Here is a 17,043-nt window from a genome sequence, read left to right as displayed (position 1 = left end):
GTGAAAATTTTCTTGCTCTGTTAAACATCATTTAGGGAAAAATTTTATATATATATATATATATATATATATATATATATATATATATATATATATATATATATATATATACACATGGGTGGCACAGTCGGTAGTGCTCACACTAAGAAGGCCACTGGTTTGAGTCCCGGCTGAGTCAGTTGCCATTTTTATGTGGAGATCGCATGTTCTCCCTGTGTTTGCATGGGTTTCCTCCGGGTGCTCTGGTTAGATGGTAATCAGAGGACTTCTATTTTTTGGCGATCGGATTAAACAACTGAATACTTTTTTTTTTAATGAAGTAATTTGTAACTGAATCAGAATACATTTAAAAAAAATAAAAAATCCTAAGCCTGCTCACTGGAAACAAAGCATCTAATTCTTGCAATTGCTTTTATAACAATAATATGCTGATTTACTTACTGCTTTGACAGGACTCCTGAACCCAAGATCTGACTCCAGAATCACAATGGTCTTGACCTTATTTTTTGCCATTTGACCCCGAAAGCCAAGGTACACTTTTTTTAAGATGTGACAGATGAGACTTTAAGGAATCCAAAGGTATGAAGAGTTAGTACTTTTATATTTTGGTGCTCGGATTAAGTTACTGAATACCTTTTTAATCAAGTAATTTGTAACTGTAACTGTACACATTTTAAAAGTAACCCTCTAAAGCCTGCTCACTGGAAACAAAGCATCTATTTCTTGCAATGTTTTTTTTTAAGATGATAATATGCTAATTTAGTTACTGCTTTGGCAGGACTACTGAGCTTAGTATCTGACTACAGAATCACACCAAGATTCTTGACCTTATTTTTTGATGTTCGACCCTTAGAGCTAAGGTATGCATTTTAAGATGAGACGGATGTGTGTAATACCACATTTGAACCATGATATTCCTTACCATGTTGAAGAGCTCGAGTCTGTTTTTGACATCCATAAGCACTGGGTCGAAACCTCTGACTCTTACTTCTGGATTCTGTTTCTGCGCAAGAACTCCATTGCCCACCACTCTTGCAGTATAACTGAGAGAAAAAGAGAGAGAGAGAAAAGAAAAACATTAAAAGCAGGTCAGCTGTTATTTCGGCTTAGCTAAGGTCCTTTGGAAGCTTAAATCTTCAATCCATTGTTTGGCTTCAGCATGACATGGACGGCATTCTGTCCTGACAGCCTAAGAGATCAATATTCTGGACTTCTGGATCCCCTGACAGAAATGATACATTATAAAGTCTAATTGCTGGTGTGTGTGTGAGAGCTGTGGGAGATTTTGTTTGAATGTATGTGAGAGTATTGATGAGGCAGTGAGTGAGAAAATACTGCTGTGGAATAATAAAAGAGGAGAACGGCTGTAAGTGAGGGTTAGAAATGAGGCTAATTAGAGTCTTGTAAGAGGCTATAGAGAAATGTGTCTGGACTGCTTACACACTACAGGAACAGGGGTGGAAGATCTCTTATTAGCACTGAATATTTTCTAATTGTAAAAATGTAAAATAAGAAAGCCAGAAACGAGAAGGAAACTCCATCAGTTCAGAATGAAAATGTGGAGCGTTGAATGAAACAACTTGGGAAAAGTGAATAGTACAGAGAGAAAAGAGAAAGACAACAGGCCCGATTTAATAATTCAATATTAAGGTGAGATAGCTACCTAAGATACACTGTAAAATAAATTATGTAATTTTTTGTTTTGTCAAAGACACCAGTAAGTTACTGTTATAATAGAGTATTTACACTGTAATTCATTTACAGCCTGTAAAAGTGAATTAATTAATTAATTAATGCAGTATTTTTCTGATTTTTTAGAAGCTATTTGTACTTTTAGTGAGCACACTACAAACAACTTCACTGCATCACTCTGAAATCTTCATAAACAAGCTAATTTAATAAATTAAACTCACAATAATCTTCCATGTTTGTTTATTTGACAAGTAACTATGTATTGTAGTAGGATAACACATTTCTAACATTCAAGTACATCAAGGCACATTTTGCAGCTGTAAACTTTAACAGACACAGTTGATGTCATTTTTTTTTTTTTTTTTTTGCCCTCCCGTTAATTTAAATTAATATTTTCCAAGTGAACTTAAACAAACCTAAGAAATCTTTACAGTATTTTCTATGAAACAAAAATAATTCTTCTGGAGTCACAATAAGTCTTATTTCTTACTGTTTATATTGAATAAAAACAGTTTTTTGAAAAAAATAAATAAATAAGGTCAGTATTATTAGCCTGCTTAAGAAATATCTACAGTCTATTTTTTAAATGTCTACACAATAAAACCAGTTATAAAATAACTTGACTTCCAACTTTCATATAGTTAACATAACCTAGTGAAGTCTTTAAATTACACTTTAATCTCAGTCAAAGACTAAAGAATACTTAAAGTAACTTTGTCTGAATACAACTATCTTGCAAAATAACAAGTAAAATATTTTGCACTGACTTGTGAAAGACAAAACAAGGCTGGGGATGGCTGACGTGAAACTAACTAAGTTGATTCTAAACACCCAGGCCATGAGTGTTTTGAAACACCAGGATCATGTAACTAAAGCAATTCAAATCATCAGTCATTTCAGAAGCGTTTTGAGATCTGGCAAATTTGTGTTAAAAACACTTTACAAGAACAGATCATTTAAAACTAACATCTATAGCTGCATCACCTTGGATTCAAACCTAATATCCCTGCATGCTAATCTGGAATTTTCACCACTCCACTAAATCACTAGAAAATTCAATGCTACTGTACAACATGTGTAATTCCTCAATTTCCTTAACTGTTTCTTTACTGGGGCTATTCTAGAGCAATACATATAAGCCAGTTTTTGTCGCTGTAGAGACTGATTTTGAAACATTTCGAAGCTTCAACACATTTGCTTCGACTATTTCAGTATTTGAAGCCACATTTTGCCCTCTACTACACAAGGAAATGCTTCGTAGTGTTACAAAAAAGAACACTCAGCAAAGTGTGTGTGTGTCTGCGTGTGTGTCAGAGGTGAATATAAATATGAGTTACCAGCTGTGTGTGTGTCTGTGTGTAATAAGGGGGAATCAGGAACTGGTGTGTGTGAGGTGCATGATGGTATTTGTAGTCCAGTTGAGTGAAAGATGTGTAGTTCTCCAGTGATCTGCAAGGATTCGGTCGCTGGTGATCATGACAGATACAAATCAAATCCTATATGTATTTTTGAAATTATACACAAAGTATGAAGCACAAACACAAAACGCAAAGAAATGGAAAGTACCTTGAATTACAGTATAAAGTGTAACATTTTGTATTTTAAATGATTCAAAACAGTTTCCAATATTAAAAACATTTCAAATGTTGAATTGTTTTACATTTGGGTGTTTTTATAGCAGTCCAGAAGGAGTTTGAACTGTTAACTGTTTTAACTTGGAAGAAAAATTGTATTACGTAAAAGCGGCAGATCAATGTTGAAAAATAAAGGGCAAATGATTGCCCAGAATGCACTGTTTTGACTGTTTACATGAAAAACAGTATGCTGCTGTTAGATCTTTAGATGTTAGACCATTTTTAACAGCAGTGTAGGATAAAAGAGAGACAGATAAAAGAGAAAGCTTGAAAGAAAGACAAAAAAGGAAGAAATAGAAATTCAGACTAAAACTGGGGCACTGCAGTTGTTTTTTGAGGTACTATGGGTGTGTGTAAATTTTATCTTGAGGTATGTTGTCCTTAAAGGGGTCCAAGATGCCCTCTTTGCATGCTAATAGAACTCTATATAACTTTCAGGTGTCCCCAGAATGTGTCAGTGAAATTCCAGCACAAAATACCTCACATTTCATGTATGGTATTGTAAACAATCTTTCAGTTTAAGTGGTAGCAAAATAATAATAAATAAACCATTGGTCTTTCTTTAAATGCAAATGAGAAGCTGCTCTCCACCCCTTTCCAAAAGAAGGCGGTGCCTTGACAGCTTATGACACTCCATAAAAAGGTCTTTATGTGCCATGTGATACATTGTACTGTTTTTTTATTATTATTTGTTTATCTTTGTTTGCTTGCTTGCTTGCTTGCTTGCGTTTGTTTGTATTACTGTCAAATTCACACAAGGTGCATACTGTTATATATAATGTGTATCTATTTATTAAAGTAGATCTGTGGATAAAAAATTATTTACCAATTCTCACTAGTAACTAGTGGCTATTACCTGCCTATTATTTAAATATTGGCTATTTATCAGTACTAATGAAGTATAAATTCTGCATGATCTTATTCTGCATTCCTAATCCTACCTTATACCTAAACCCAACTACTACCTTAATAACTAATAATGAGCAGCAAATTAGGAGTTTATTAAGGCAAAAGTCAAACTGTAGTTAATGGTTTTTTAATTCCAAGAATTATATCTCGAAATAAAGTTTGAAACAGGGCAAAAGCATGTTAATTCTGCAACTCAACCAAGCCTTGCAGCCTTGGGTGGGAAATATTTAAAATCAGGATATTCTAATACTGTAAAAGAAAACTCAGCACTCCAGGGATTTGAGGGTGTTCAGAAATAGTGCTTAATGATATACAGAATATCTTCCTTTAGAGTGGTTTGTGCTTTGTGACTTTGCATATTCCATATGTTGCATATATATAATACTCAAACTAAAACACTATGAAATAAAGAAAGGAGAAAGTCTGAAATAAGAGCAAATGAGGTTTACAGTGAGGTATGTTGTTGGGATTTGCGCTGACATTGAGGTGTACTGTTCTTCATGGTTACTGATGGTTTTGTTATTCCCAGGGTTTTATACTAAAGTACATTTTGACTCAAGCAAAATCCGTCAACTATATATATTGCTGGAGTTCAGAGACCTCCAAGTGGGAGGGACTTACGCCACAAGGAGGTTGGGAGAGCTCCAAGTGGGAAGAAATTCTGCTGTGGGTAGGTTGTGTTAGAAGGGTTTCTGCGGCTACTGAGCATGTGCAAATCAATATACAGTAGCATTATTTTTTTGGCACTGTGGAACAACAAATACAGTTTTTTGAGTCACACTTTATTTTGATGGTCCATTTGTTGAATTAAAGTTATTTTGCATCTACATGCCAACTAACTCTCATTAGACCATAGACTGTTAGGTCGGAGTTAAATTTATTGTAAGTTGACATGTACTTGCAAAGTTTCTTATAGTCAGTTAAATGTCTGTTTGGCAGCAGTATCAACAGATACTAAGCAGACGGTCTACTAATACTCAAATGAACCATCAAAATAAATTGTTACCCTTTAAACATCCATACTACATCTTTTTTTTTGTTCATCTAATTCACTAATAACGCATGTCTTTGAACTGTGGGGGAAGCCGGAGCACCCGTAGATATCCCACATCAACAGGGAGAACAAGCAAACTCCACACAGAAATGCCAACTGGCCCAGTCGGGACTCGAACCAGCGGCATTCAAGCTGTGAGTGGTAATCACTGAGCCACCGTGCCGCCTGTATATCAATTTATTTATTTTATTGTTTACTTAATTTTCCACTTATTTAAATGTGCTTCTGTCCTCTTGATAAGTATGCATGTACCCTGAGCTCCTGCAAACCACAAAAAGTCTTTATATAAAGCTCATTCTGATTCATAACCGTTAATTAACTGAAACCACCCATGAATCACAAAATACAAAAAATGTTTATTAACAGATGGAAGTTTATGACTCACATCAGTTTTGAACCTAGTGCATTGTCAACTGGATATTTGTTTTTGAAGACCAGACTGAAGGATAAACTAAAGTGCTGAGAGCAGACATACACTGACTGCTGGTAGGCTGTAAACAGTATCTGTTAATTAACAGTTTACGTATTTTGTGATTCACAAGTGTTCACAAGCATGTGGCTTCATGTTTACATTGTGGCCGCATGATGTATTGTTTTATTTGATGTTAGCACGTGGTTAATGAGTTCTCTCATTGGCTGCATGTTCTAGTACTGTTTCACATGAGCGCATGGCTTGTGTTGTCACTTTGTGTCATGTACTCTCTTGTCTATTGTCAAGTCCCAGCCTACTTGTTATCCCATTATTAGTTTATTCAGTTTACCTGTCTGTTTGTTAATTATTTCTCCTTATAGCTCCCTCTTGTCTGCTGTCCTGTGCAAGTTCATTGTCTTCCATTTAGTGTTTACAGTAATACTTGTGTCCAGTCCTGCATTGACAGTCCAGTTTGTTGATGTTTTCCCCTATATGGTCATTTCTGTTTGTTTGAATAGTTTTGTTTTGTTTTTCTAAGATAACTTAATCTCACTTCTTGCATTCTGGAGTCCTTGCCTCTTCCCTACACCAATCGGGACAGTTGCTCTATGAAGAGTCCATTAAAGAACACTGTTACTGCAATGGCCAAGTCACAGGGTGAAAGGATGAATAATACAGTAAAATAAAAGCAGTATTAAAATAAGATGGAGAGAAAAGATGATTGAAAAAATATTAATTATCTGCTTAGTTATTTCTGTTGAAAGTGTAAAATCCTAAAAAACTTACACACAAAAACACACAAAGTAATTATAAATGCAGTATACCTATCTCTCTCTCTCTCCCTCTCTCTCTCTCTCTCTCTCTCTCTCTCATTATCATGCTGTTACAAAAGACTTCCAATGTTATTTCTGAAAGCGTGACTTTTCAACCCACACACTAAAAATACATTATTCATCTCCCAATTTTAAGATGTGATGAGAACACACAAACAGAAGATTTATGCATATGGGTTTGTGTGTGTGCGTGAACGTTAAGTGATTTTTGTGTGGGCGCACTTTTTAAAATTGGATTAGAGTGATAAATATGATTAAAATGATTCCTAATGCATGAAATTAGCCCATGTTATGGCCCATCTCCACACGAACTAACATTAAATTGCATCGCCCAAAGGAACAACAGAGGTTGGCCATGAATCATCCTTACTTCAAGCCACAAACACTTCCATAGAGTGGTGTGAACCATAGCATTGACCAATGGCTGAGTAAAAAAATATATTGCAACATTATTCAGTTCACAGTTGATACAGTGAAAGATTCTGAAAATAAGATTTATTTATTTATTTTATTTTTTTGTCAAATATTTATATGTGGGTCTTCAATCTTGCCTGGAACTTGACTGAGATACCGGAGAAAAATCTTATTTACATTTACATTTAGCAGATGCTTTTGTCCAAAGTGACTTACAATTGAGATGACACTACACCAATGTTGCAAACGTGAATTCTGTAACAGTCATGTTTATTTTAGTAACTTGACCCCATAAGTACATTTGCGATATGAGTGCGGTATTTACTGCAGAATTACTGTATGTCGCTTTCAGTTTATTTTAAGAGTGAAAAAGTTGTTGATCAAATTCATTTAACAATGTAAAACCCAAAAAGTTTGGGGAACCATTTGAGGAAACCGATTGCAACAAACCATTTAATTTCGAAAACTAATCCTAATGGGTATTGTGAACTTAACCCATTTGAGTAAACAAAGCAATTTGAGCATAGTAAAACACAATAAATGTAAAGAACTCAAACCAACTAAGTATTGTAAAACCCAATAAGTTAAGGCAACTCAAACCGTTTGAGGAATCCGATTGCAACAAACCATTTAAATTGATGCTATCCCCACTTTTGGTGTGAATGCACGATTAGAAAAAAAAAAACGATGGTTTTATTTTAAAATTAATAATTTGATACCACTGTTTACTAGGGATGTAACGGTATCAGAATTTCACGGTACGGTAATACCTCGGTATGAATGTCACGGTACGGTATTTATTGAATCATTTACAGGAAAAAACAAAACTTATGAAAATACTCCAAAAAAGTGCCAAAAGTGTCAATGACATACAAATTAGCCATCTATCTGTAAGCTTTGAAACAGGAACTTCAATTTTAATAACAAAAAATTATTAAACCATGTAAAAACAATAAAGTTTCAATTTAGTATTGTTGAAAACTCATCACATTCAACATTTAATCACACTCAGCCCATCTACACAGATGAGAGCTCTGCTAGTCGGACTTCTCATCAAGCATCTCCCGCTGGATCTAATCTCACTATATTTATTAAACGGGATATTTCATTTATCTTGTTGTCTTTATCTAACGACATAATCCCTGACTTTGGGCATTGGAATCTAAAACTTGTTCTCAGGTAACGTGTTTTGGCTGAGCGCAAAGATAAGTTAATGATTAATGTAACCACGTACATTCTGTATATTGACTGATCGCTTGCCTTTATTTCCTATAATGTATAAACTTATTGTATGTTATACTTTTAAAATGGCCATTATCGATTATTAAAACTGATACTCAGCAAAAGAGAGGCTGTGTTTCGTATTTTCACTGAAATTGAAAGGAGGCAGTTGTTATCGGCTCCGTTTTGTTATAAATATCCACACAGTGAAGATGACGCTCATATATGCAGCACGACGCCTCAACATGTCTGCTGTCTAAGTTGCTAATATTAAAATGAAAATAGGCAGTTCCTTAAATCATGTTTACATTTTATTGTTGATAAAGTGAAACAACGAAGCCAGGGTGATGTGAATGAAGTTATAAAGTACACTGTTCCCTTTGAAGATTTACCCGTGTCCTCGGTATAGTCTGTTTTCCATATCAAACTGAGAAGAAGAGACTGCAGCCTTGATCAAACTTGCGAAGTCTGAACTTACAAGGAGAGGATGCAGGACTGAACTGTGCGTGTTAGGCTACTTAATATTCAGGAAAAGCCCCAATCAGAGAGGCGAACGTCTGCAGCCCCGCCTCCGTTTTCAGATGTCTCCGTTTTCCATTATCCACACTGAGACATTATCCACACATTTCGAAACGCTCCGTTTTCGGCGCTCGAGAACTCCGGCGTAGTGTGGACGGTTGGCGTAACCGTAGCAAAACTTATGCGTTTTCAAACTAAAACGCATTAGTGTAAACGGGGCCTTAGAGTTTTCCAGCTCTTTTCATCCCCGCTTCTAGCAGCACACTCCATTTCCGCATTACTGGATCTGTAGCGACAACAGACCGCAAGGGATGATGGTCAAGCATGGGCTGATGGGTATTGTTGTTTTCGCTACCTCCCGTTCGCTTCATTCGCCTAAGCAAATTTTCTCAGAAGACCTATAGTTTTACCGAGTCATGCGACTTCGGTAATATCGAAAAAAATTTATATTGCGGTATGACGGTATTTACAATACCGTTACATCCCTACTGTTTACCCATCATAAGACGGTAATATTAGGTTAGATTTAGGTCATGACGTCAGGAGACCCAAATTCAGGTGACCAAAATTCAATGTTTAGCGTCTAAGCACGTTATTTTGACGGCAAATAACGACATCAAATTGGGTTGAAATTTATTTGATTTTAGGTTGTGCTGGAAAGTGACCAAAATCCAACATCTGATAGATGTCATAGTGGTAACGTCCAAACAATATTTAGGTGTAACATGATTAGACATTGATATTTGCTTGATTTTAGCTTGGACATTGGACTTTGGCATCAGCCTGATATCATTTGCAAACAAAATCCAATGTCCCAATGACATTGGGGTATGTTGGGGTACAACGTCAATATGACATCATGTTGACGTCCTGTTCCTGCAGAGTAGGCATTTACAAAACTGATTGAGAACCAACGCTTGAATATAGCTTCTAAAAATGTTTTTGATAATACAGCAAAAACAGTCACAAGTTTTCAAAGTGTTTCAATAAATCAATGCGGCATACATGTTGCAATCGAAAACCTATTTAATATTTACATGAATTAATAATTGACTTTATTTCGCAATGCAGAAGTTCGCTCATTATTGTGATTGTTTTAAAATTTCCGATTCAGTTTCTCGTGAGAGAAATGACCAGGAATAATAAATGGCAGAAAATGGTTAAACTACTTGCTCTACAAACAAGTGTGTTCATGACTGTACATAAAAAGTGGAACAATATAATAAGGAAACATCAGTTCGCAACATCAAGCAGCATAACAAGCTGTTTTAATATCTTTAAAAAATGTAAGTGAATGAAACCTGGGTCAATATATATAATAAAGTCAATATAAAATTGAGCTGGTAGAAAAGTATGAAGATGAATCTAAAATCATAACCATGTTTTACCTCTACAAACAAGAAAGAGTCAAAGAAGAAAGAGACAGAGCAAAAATTCCAAATCTAGTTTTGTCTCTTGTCTCTTCTCTAGTTTTGACCATGTGACGAAAACCCAAGTACTGACCCAAACTGACCAACAAAGAGTCTCATCAATATGTGACCGCATCAGAAACCCCCCCCCCCCAAATTCACACAAATCTCAGCCAGGCCCTGACATTGATCAGCACTTCTGCCTTTGGAATCTCTATTGGTCTTTTTTGTAAAAAAAAAAAAAAAAAAAAAAAAACCTGCTTTGCAATAAAAACAAACGCATATGATAATTTTCATACTTTCAACAATCTTTAAAATTAGCAGCTCAGCAAAATACATGATAAATTTGTTTTTGACTGGTCAGATTTCAGTCTTTACATTTGAAAAAAAATTTTTTTTTAATTATTTAAAAAAGTTTTTAAATAAAATAAAATAAAATAAAATTAAATTAAATTAAATTAAATTAAATTAAATTAAATTAAATTAAATTAAATTAAATTAAATTAAATTAAATTAAATTAAATTAAATTAAATTTAATTAAATTAAATTTAATAACAATTTTATTACATATAGACTCTAAAAATGTACCTATTTTTCCAACACAAAAAAAGTTAAAAAGCCTGTCAACATGGCTAGTGTTTAAAGAAAATGGCTTAACTTTTTCAAGCTGCTTGGACTTTTTGTTTGTTTATGAATCCCTTATCCAAAAAGCACTGACACCTTAATTATCCCTATAGCAGGTTTCGTTTGGTTCTGGATTTACACATTAAAATTCTTATCTAGTCAAACATTGTAGCAATGACATACAAAGACATATCTTTACTGCTCTATTATGATGACTGAAAGAGACTGACTCTCTTCCCCTCTCTCTCTCTCTTAATGATGGTGTACTACTACGAAAGCCTATAATCCCTGGGCGTAACCCAGAGGAGAGAGCAAGAACCATGAATCCTCCTTACTGAACACACACAGTCTTTCTCTCTATGAAGATTCAACAACTTGCATTTGCTCAAGTCTGGACACCTTTTATAGCAGGATCATTTTGCATTACTGTAATCTACTCCCTCACAGAAAGATAAGGATGAAGAGGTTTTAGTGTTAATAAATGCCCGCTAGTTCTTCAGCAGCCTTAATTCCGGGAGATTTGTCTGCAATCTTTTCCTCTATAGAACCATAAGTTTTCAATGCTAAATTAAATGTTATATACAGTGAAGAAATGTACAACCAAACAGAAATACATTTAATTTTACTATCATCCCTAAAAGACAAAAACTACATAAACACACACAAAAAAAAAATGAATGAATGTCTGAAAATGAATCCAAACTTAACAACTGGAATTAAATCACAACACTACACTGAAAAAAAAATGATTCAATGAATTTACTACATTTTTGAAGGTAAGTGGTAGCAAACAATTTATACGGGCTGAATATAAACAAACAAATAAAATTGAACAACAACAGATTTAATTTGTTTAGATTCAACTTATATAAATTGTTTGCAGGGGTGACGCAGTGGCACAGTAGGTAGTGCTGTCGCCTCACAGCAAGAAGGTTGCTGGTTAGAGCCTCGGCTGGGTCAGTTGGCGCTTTGCATGTTCTCCCTGCATTCGCATGGGTTTCCTCTAGGTGCTCCGGTTTCCCCCACGGTACAAAGACAGGTGGTACAGGTGAATTGGGTGAGCCTAATTGTCCATAGTGTATGAGTGGGTGTGGATGTTGCATAAAGCATGTGCTGAATAAGTTAGCGGTTCATTTTGCTGTGGCGACCACAGATTAATAATGGGACTAAGCCGAAAAGAAAATGAATGAATGAATGAATGAATGAATGAATGAATGAATGAATGAATGAACTTACCTTCAAAAAGTTTAGTAAATCCAATGAATAAAAACTTCAAACACAACCTAATATATGAAGTATAAATGGCTGAAATATATAGAGCCTTACATAACTTTAAGAATACGCACACAATTATGCAAATAAAAACAAACTTTGAATAGCGCTGCACCAAAATAAACACGTTAAAAGCATCTCTGACAGGATGCTGTCGGGTTCCCAGCACACAAAAGTCTCATGGAAACAGAAGCAACTCCAAAAAGCTTTGAAAATAATGATGGTTGAGCATGAAAAGCACATGTAAATGCTTCTGATCATAAGTTACTTGTAAGAAAAACAAACTGTGAGACATCCAAAAATGAAGACAGCTATTTTGGGAATTATTTTCCACATGAATCTGCATTCTTAAAAATTAAAGTTCTAAAATAAATAAATAAATGAAAGCTGATGTAATAAGCAAAGTTTTTAAGCTCTCAAAGGAGAAGTTCTCTTCCAGAATGAAATTCTTCTGTCTTGACTTGCTCACCCTCTTTCTTTTATCTGTTAAACCTAAATGAAGATATTTTGGATAACCAAAAAAAAAAAAAAAAAGGGTATCGGAACAGTTTTTGGTCACCAATGTATTCCATAGTAGGCAAAAATAATAATAATGCATAGACTAAATACTGCGGCAGTCATGGTGATCATTAACTGGAAGTCAAAGGTTCCCAATCGTTGTGGAGGTGGCATGCTGTGTGCACTTAATTGTGCTCACAAACTATTCCAGTGTTTATTTAATGGTTTTCCAGTGTTATTTAATGGTTGGTATCCCCCGGTTGGTGCGATGACGCACAAACAAAATGGTGACGATTGGCCATGCCAATAGCTTCAGTTGCACTCTTCAGAAACCTATTCATGATGTCACGTATACCACATCCATATCCTTTGCAGTCTAAGGGTGCTTTCACATCTGAAGTTCGCTTCATTTGGTCCCGACCAAGGACCAAATTGTTGCATTGTTGCATTTTCTGCCATGTTTGGGTCGTTTTCACACCACACTGCAGGCTTTGGTCTGAACCAGTTAAAAAGAACCAAAATGCAGTCATCTAACAAAACCTACATCTCTCATTGGCCAGATGTTGTTGAACATAATTCCTAAACTGCTTATGAATTGGTCAGATTTTAACTGCGGGGAACTCTGCGAGTAAACAAACCGGCAGACAGAAATGTCGCTTTTTACTATGGAGGGATGACTGCGCTGACTGATGGTATCCCGGCTTTAAACAAACAATACATTTCAAGAATAAAGCATGGCCGCGGCTGGAAAACAATGCTTTAATGTATCGCACATCACTTCAGGAGGAGGCGTGAATTAATTTAGCTAAACTGCGACATGGTCATCTTGCGGAAACATTATCAACAATCCATTGTTGACATTATCAACAATCCCCCCCCCTCTCTCTCTCTCTCTCTCTCTGTTGGTAAAGCGTTGTCAACAAATGGTTTTCCTCCATATCCCATAATCCCGTATCCCATATCCCACAGCGCATCGGCCTACAGCAGCTGGATTAGTCTAAAAAGTGCTGTACTTTTGGTTGGGTCTGTTTTAGTTTGGATCATATTCTCACCACAAACGAACCACTCCAGGGTTCATTTGAAAGCGTACCGAGACCACCTCTTCAAGCAGGGCTCGATACGTTTTTTTGTTCCGCTTTTGGTGCGCACTCAAGTATGATTGCTGCATTTACATCTGTACAAACAAACCGAACAAAGAGGGAAAACGAACTCTAGTGCGATTCAACAGAACTAAATAAGGTAGGTGTGAAAGCACCCTAAGGGTCAGACGAAGCCTGAGCATTGAACTAAGATCATTCAATAAACTCTATTCTTTCTTTATCGTCACTACTTCCTCTCCTGCTTCTGCTCCTCTCTGGCTTTCTCAATCAACTCCTGTATTGATAGGAGATTGTTAATTCAGATGAATACTGGTTAACAAGTTTTGATATTGGGAGGCTCCGCTGGATACTCAGCGAAACAGACATTTTCTGACAGGATCTGGCGTTCGGGGCTAGATCAAATTTTTCTGGCGTGAAGAGTGTGATCTAACAATACCCATGTATAATGTAGCATCAATCAAGTAGCATAAAAGAAGTAATCAACCATCTCAAGTGAAAAATGATTATTTAAAACACTATTCTTTTCAGAAGCTGCAACTGCAAAGAACCATTAAAAACCATGAAAGTGTCTTAAAGCAAAGCATGCCAACAGAAGAACAAAAACAGTCCCAACATGACACTATTTCGGAGAGAGGGAAGAGAAACAGAAATGAGATCTTAGATTGCAAACAGCAGAGCTGCTCTGTAATTAATGGGGCGGCAGAGAGTGAATGAGAACCACTAGAATGTGCAAATCTGATCTGGATAAATTAGAGGTTTGGAGCGCGATAAACTGGCAGAGAGAGTCATGACACAGACATGTAAATTACAAGCTACGGCTTCACTAACTTTCTCCGAATCCGCTGCTGTAAGGATAGCTCTATTGTCCTCTATACGTCTCTCTCAGAACAGACACACAATGGCAGGCTGCATGCATGAAGACACAGCTGACAGAAAACAGCAATCACACACAGACAAGGATGAGCTGCTCTCAAAAGATGTGTGCTAAAGAGAGTCTCATTCAGCTCAAGTGAGATGTCCAAGCCAAGTCTTCAGAGCACAATAAAGAGTCTATCTAGTCACAATCTATCTGTTGTCTAACCATCTGAAACTATCTGCATTTAGCCATCAATGCTGGATAGATCACATCCAGACTGTAATCTGTTACTGATAACAAATTTCATGATGAAAACGGGACTTACTGACCAAAAAAAGGGACAGCCCTGAATTGTATGAACAAACTGCAAAAAGTTGGTCAATGCTAAATAGTATGGAACATATATAAAATAAAATAAAATAAATAAATAAATATTATATATATATATATATATATATATATATATATATATATATATATATATATATATATATATATATATATATATATATATATATATATATATATATATATAAGTGACAAACAATTCATTAATTTACTCAACTTTGAAATTACTAAGTAGTCAATTATAAGTTACTGCAATCTGATTTGGAGCATTTTAAAATGTAATATAATCCAACCAAAAACAAGCACTTCATATTATTAGGAATTTATTTCTTGGTAGACTTTTGGCCTCATTAAATCTACAGTATTTATTTACTTGTATTGTAAATATGAAGAGTTCAGATGCAAATGCCTCTAAGTGCCGTCAGATATTTCCTTCTAAAATAAGCATGTTTTTTCCTCAGGCTCCTCTGTTTAGATTCCTAGTATTTCCATTTTTATGTTGATGAATAGGTTCTTTTCATGGCTTTTAAAGTGAAATAACTGAACACAAACACTGGAGGCTACAAATAGAGGCTTGTCTTGGTATATATTCAGATTTTAAATAAATGTCAGTACTGTTATTGACTTTTATGCAACTATTTAGCTAAGCTGTGTACAATGCAATTTGTAAAGTAATATGTTCTGCCTTTTAGTTGATGTATTATATGAGAGAGCTACTGTAGCTTTGTTTGCCAAACAAGTGGTTCTAATTAGATTTACATTGTAAACTTTAAATAAAAATAGTGAGTCATTTCATTTGTTCAAATTTCAGCTTGTTCTTGTAAGCTCCTGTAAGCTTTGTTTTCAAAATGCTGCAGATTATATCTGCTCTTAGGATTCAGTACTACCCATGCAGAATTGCCAATCACTTTACTTTTTTTGTCTGCACAGAGATTCTAATTCATATTTGACACTGAATTGCTCCAGTTTCAATTTACTTGGATATTTGGACCTATATCAAGCTGTTTTTACATTTTCTATCCATCACTCATCCATTCATCCAACCAGCATAGGGCTGCACGATATTGGGGGGGGGGGGGGGGGGGGGGATCACATTGTAATATTTAGTTTTTCAGCAATATATATAGCAATATGAAATATATTATGGATTGAATAACTCTATTTGTAAAGATTTTTTTCAGAATGGTTACAGTCATATAGGGAAGTGCATCTGCATAAATAATTATAAACTAGTAAAATTAACATTTAACAAGATTATTAGAAGAAAAACAAACAAATAAAGGAACAAAAATTCTTTATCTGATAATTTTGTCTGGTAAGTTCTTAATGACAGTTGGACAAATATTTAAAAGTCTAATGTAAAATGACACTTGGATGCCTTAATTATAATATTAATTAATTCATTCATTTTTCTTCCGCTTAGTTCCTTATTTATAAGGGGTTGCCACAGCGGAAGGAACCACCAACTATTCCGGCATATGTTACACGCAGCGGATGCCCTTCCAGCTGCTACCCAGTACTGGGAAACACCCATACACTCTCGCATTAACACACGCATGGCCAATTTTGTTTTACCCAATACACCTATAATCGCATGTCTTCGGAATGTGGGGGAAACTGGAGCACCAGGAGGAAACCCAGGTGAACACAGGGAGAACATGCTAACTCCAAATGCCAACTGGCCCAGCTGGGACTCGAACCAGCAACCTTCTTGCAGTAAAGCGACAGTGCTAACCACTGAGCCTCCCTCATTGTAATCATTTAATAAATCTTTGTTAAAGCTGCACATGTTATTGTGTTATGTGCTTAACGGCTTTCAACTCACATGAAATGTTGAACAGGAAAAAAAAATTATGCAAATGACAAACTATAAATCCCCAATGGTTCAACTTAATCTACAACAAGGGTTTCAAACTGCTGGCCCATGGGCCATTTGTGCCCCCCTCCTCCTCCCTTTGGCCCGCAACTGACGTCTAAAATAAAACAAGATTTGGAACCCCGAAATATATATTTTTGAAATCATTATCATTGTTGTGCAGTCGCATATAGCCACTCGTGGTTTAGAACCCCCACCTACTGGACATTTAAAGTACTGCATCACATGTTCGGGTTTCTTTCGGTTTCTCACAGAGCATGGTCCAAAGCAAGTGTGCCGCAAGCCTGCGTTTGAGTGAAGGTCTCGGCCGTTAGATCGCCCCCTGGGGACTGGCTGCAGTACAAGTTATAAAGCCCGCCTCCTCCGTGTTA

General features: G+C 35.7%; 1 protein-coding gene and 1 long non-coding RNA gene across 4 annotated transcripts in view; one reads left to right on the top strand and one right to left on the bottom strand.

Moving 5' to 3' along the window:
- The window catches only part of gpc5c (glypican 5c), a 276,595-nt gene that overhangs the window by 111,222 nt on the left and 148,330 nt on the right, over positions 1-17,043 (bottom strand). For all 3 annotated transcript variants that reach the window (XM_087241345.1, XM_087241343.1, XM_087241344.1), the window contains one exon: positions 923-1,043. In XM_087241345.1, the coding sequence (XP_087097471.1) occupies positions 923-1,043 (121 nt within the window). The remainder of the gene's footprint in view (positions 1-922; positions 1,044-17,043) is intronic.
- The window catches only part of LOC147846482 (uncharacterized), a 455,407-nt gene that overhangs the window by 433,867 nt on the left and 4,497 nt on the right, over positions 1-17,043 (top strand). The window lies entirely within an intron of this gene.

The sequence above is a fragment of the Danio rerio genome, chromosome 2 (genome assembly GCF_052040795.2).
Source record: "Danio rerio strain M-AB ecotype USA chromosome 2, GRCz13ab, whole genome shotgun sequence".
NCBI classification, from domain to species: domain Eukaryota; kingdom Metazoa; phylum Chordata; class Actinopteri; order Cypriniformes; family Danionidae; genus Danio; species Danio rerio.
Note: the sequence above shows the minus strand (reverse complement) of the source record. Positions and strands in the feature narration are given on the sequence as shown.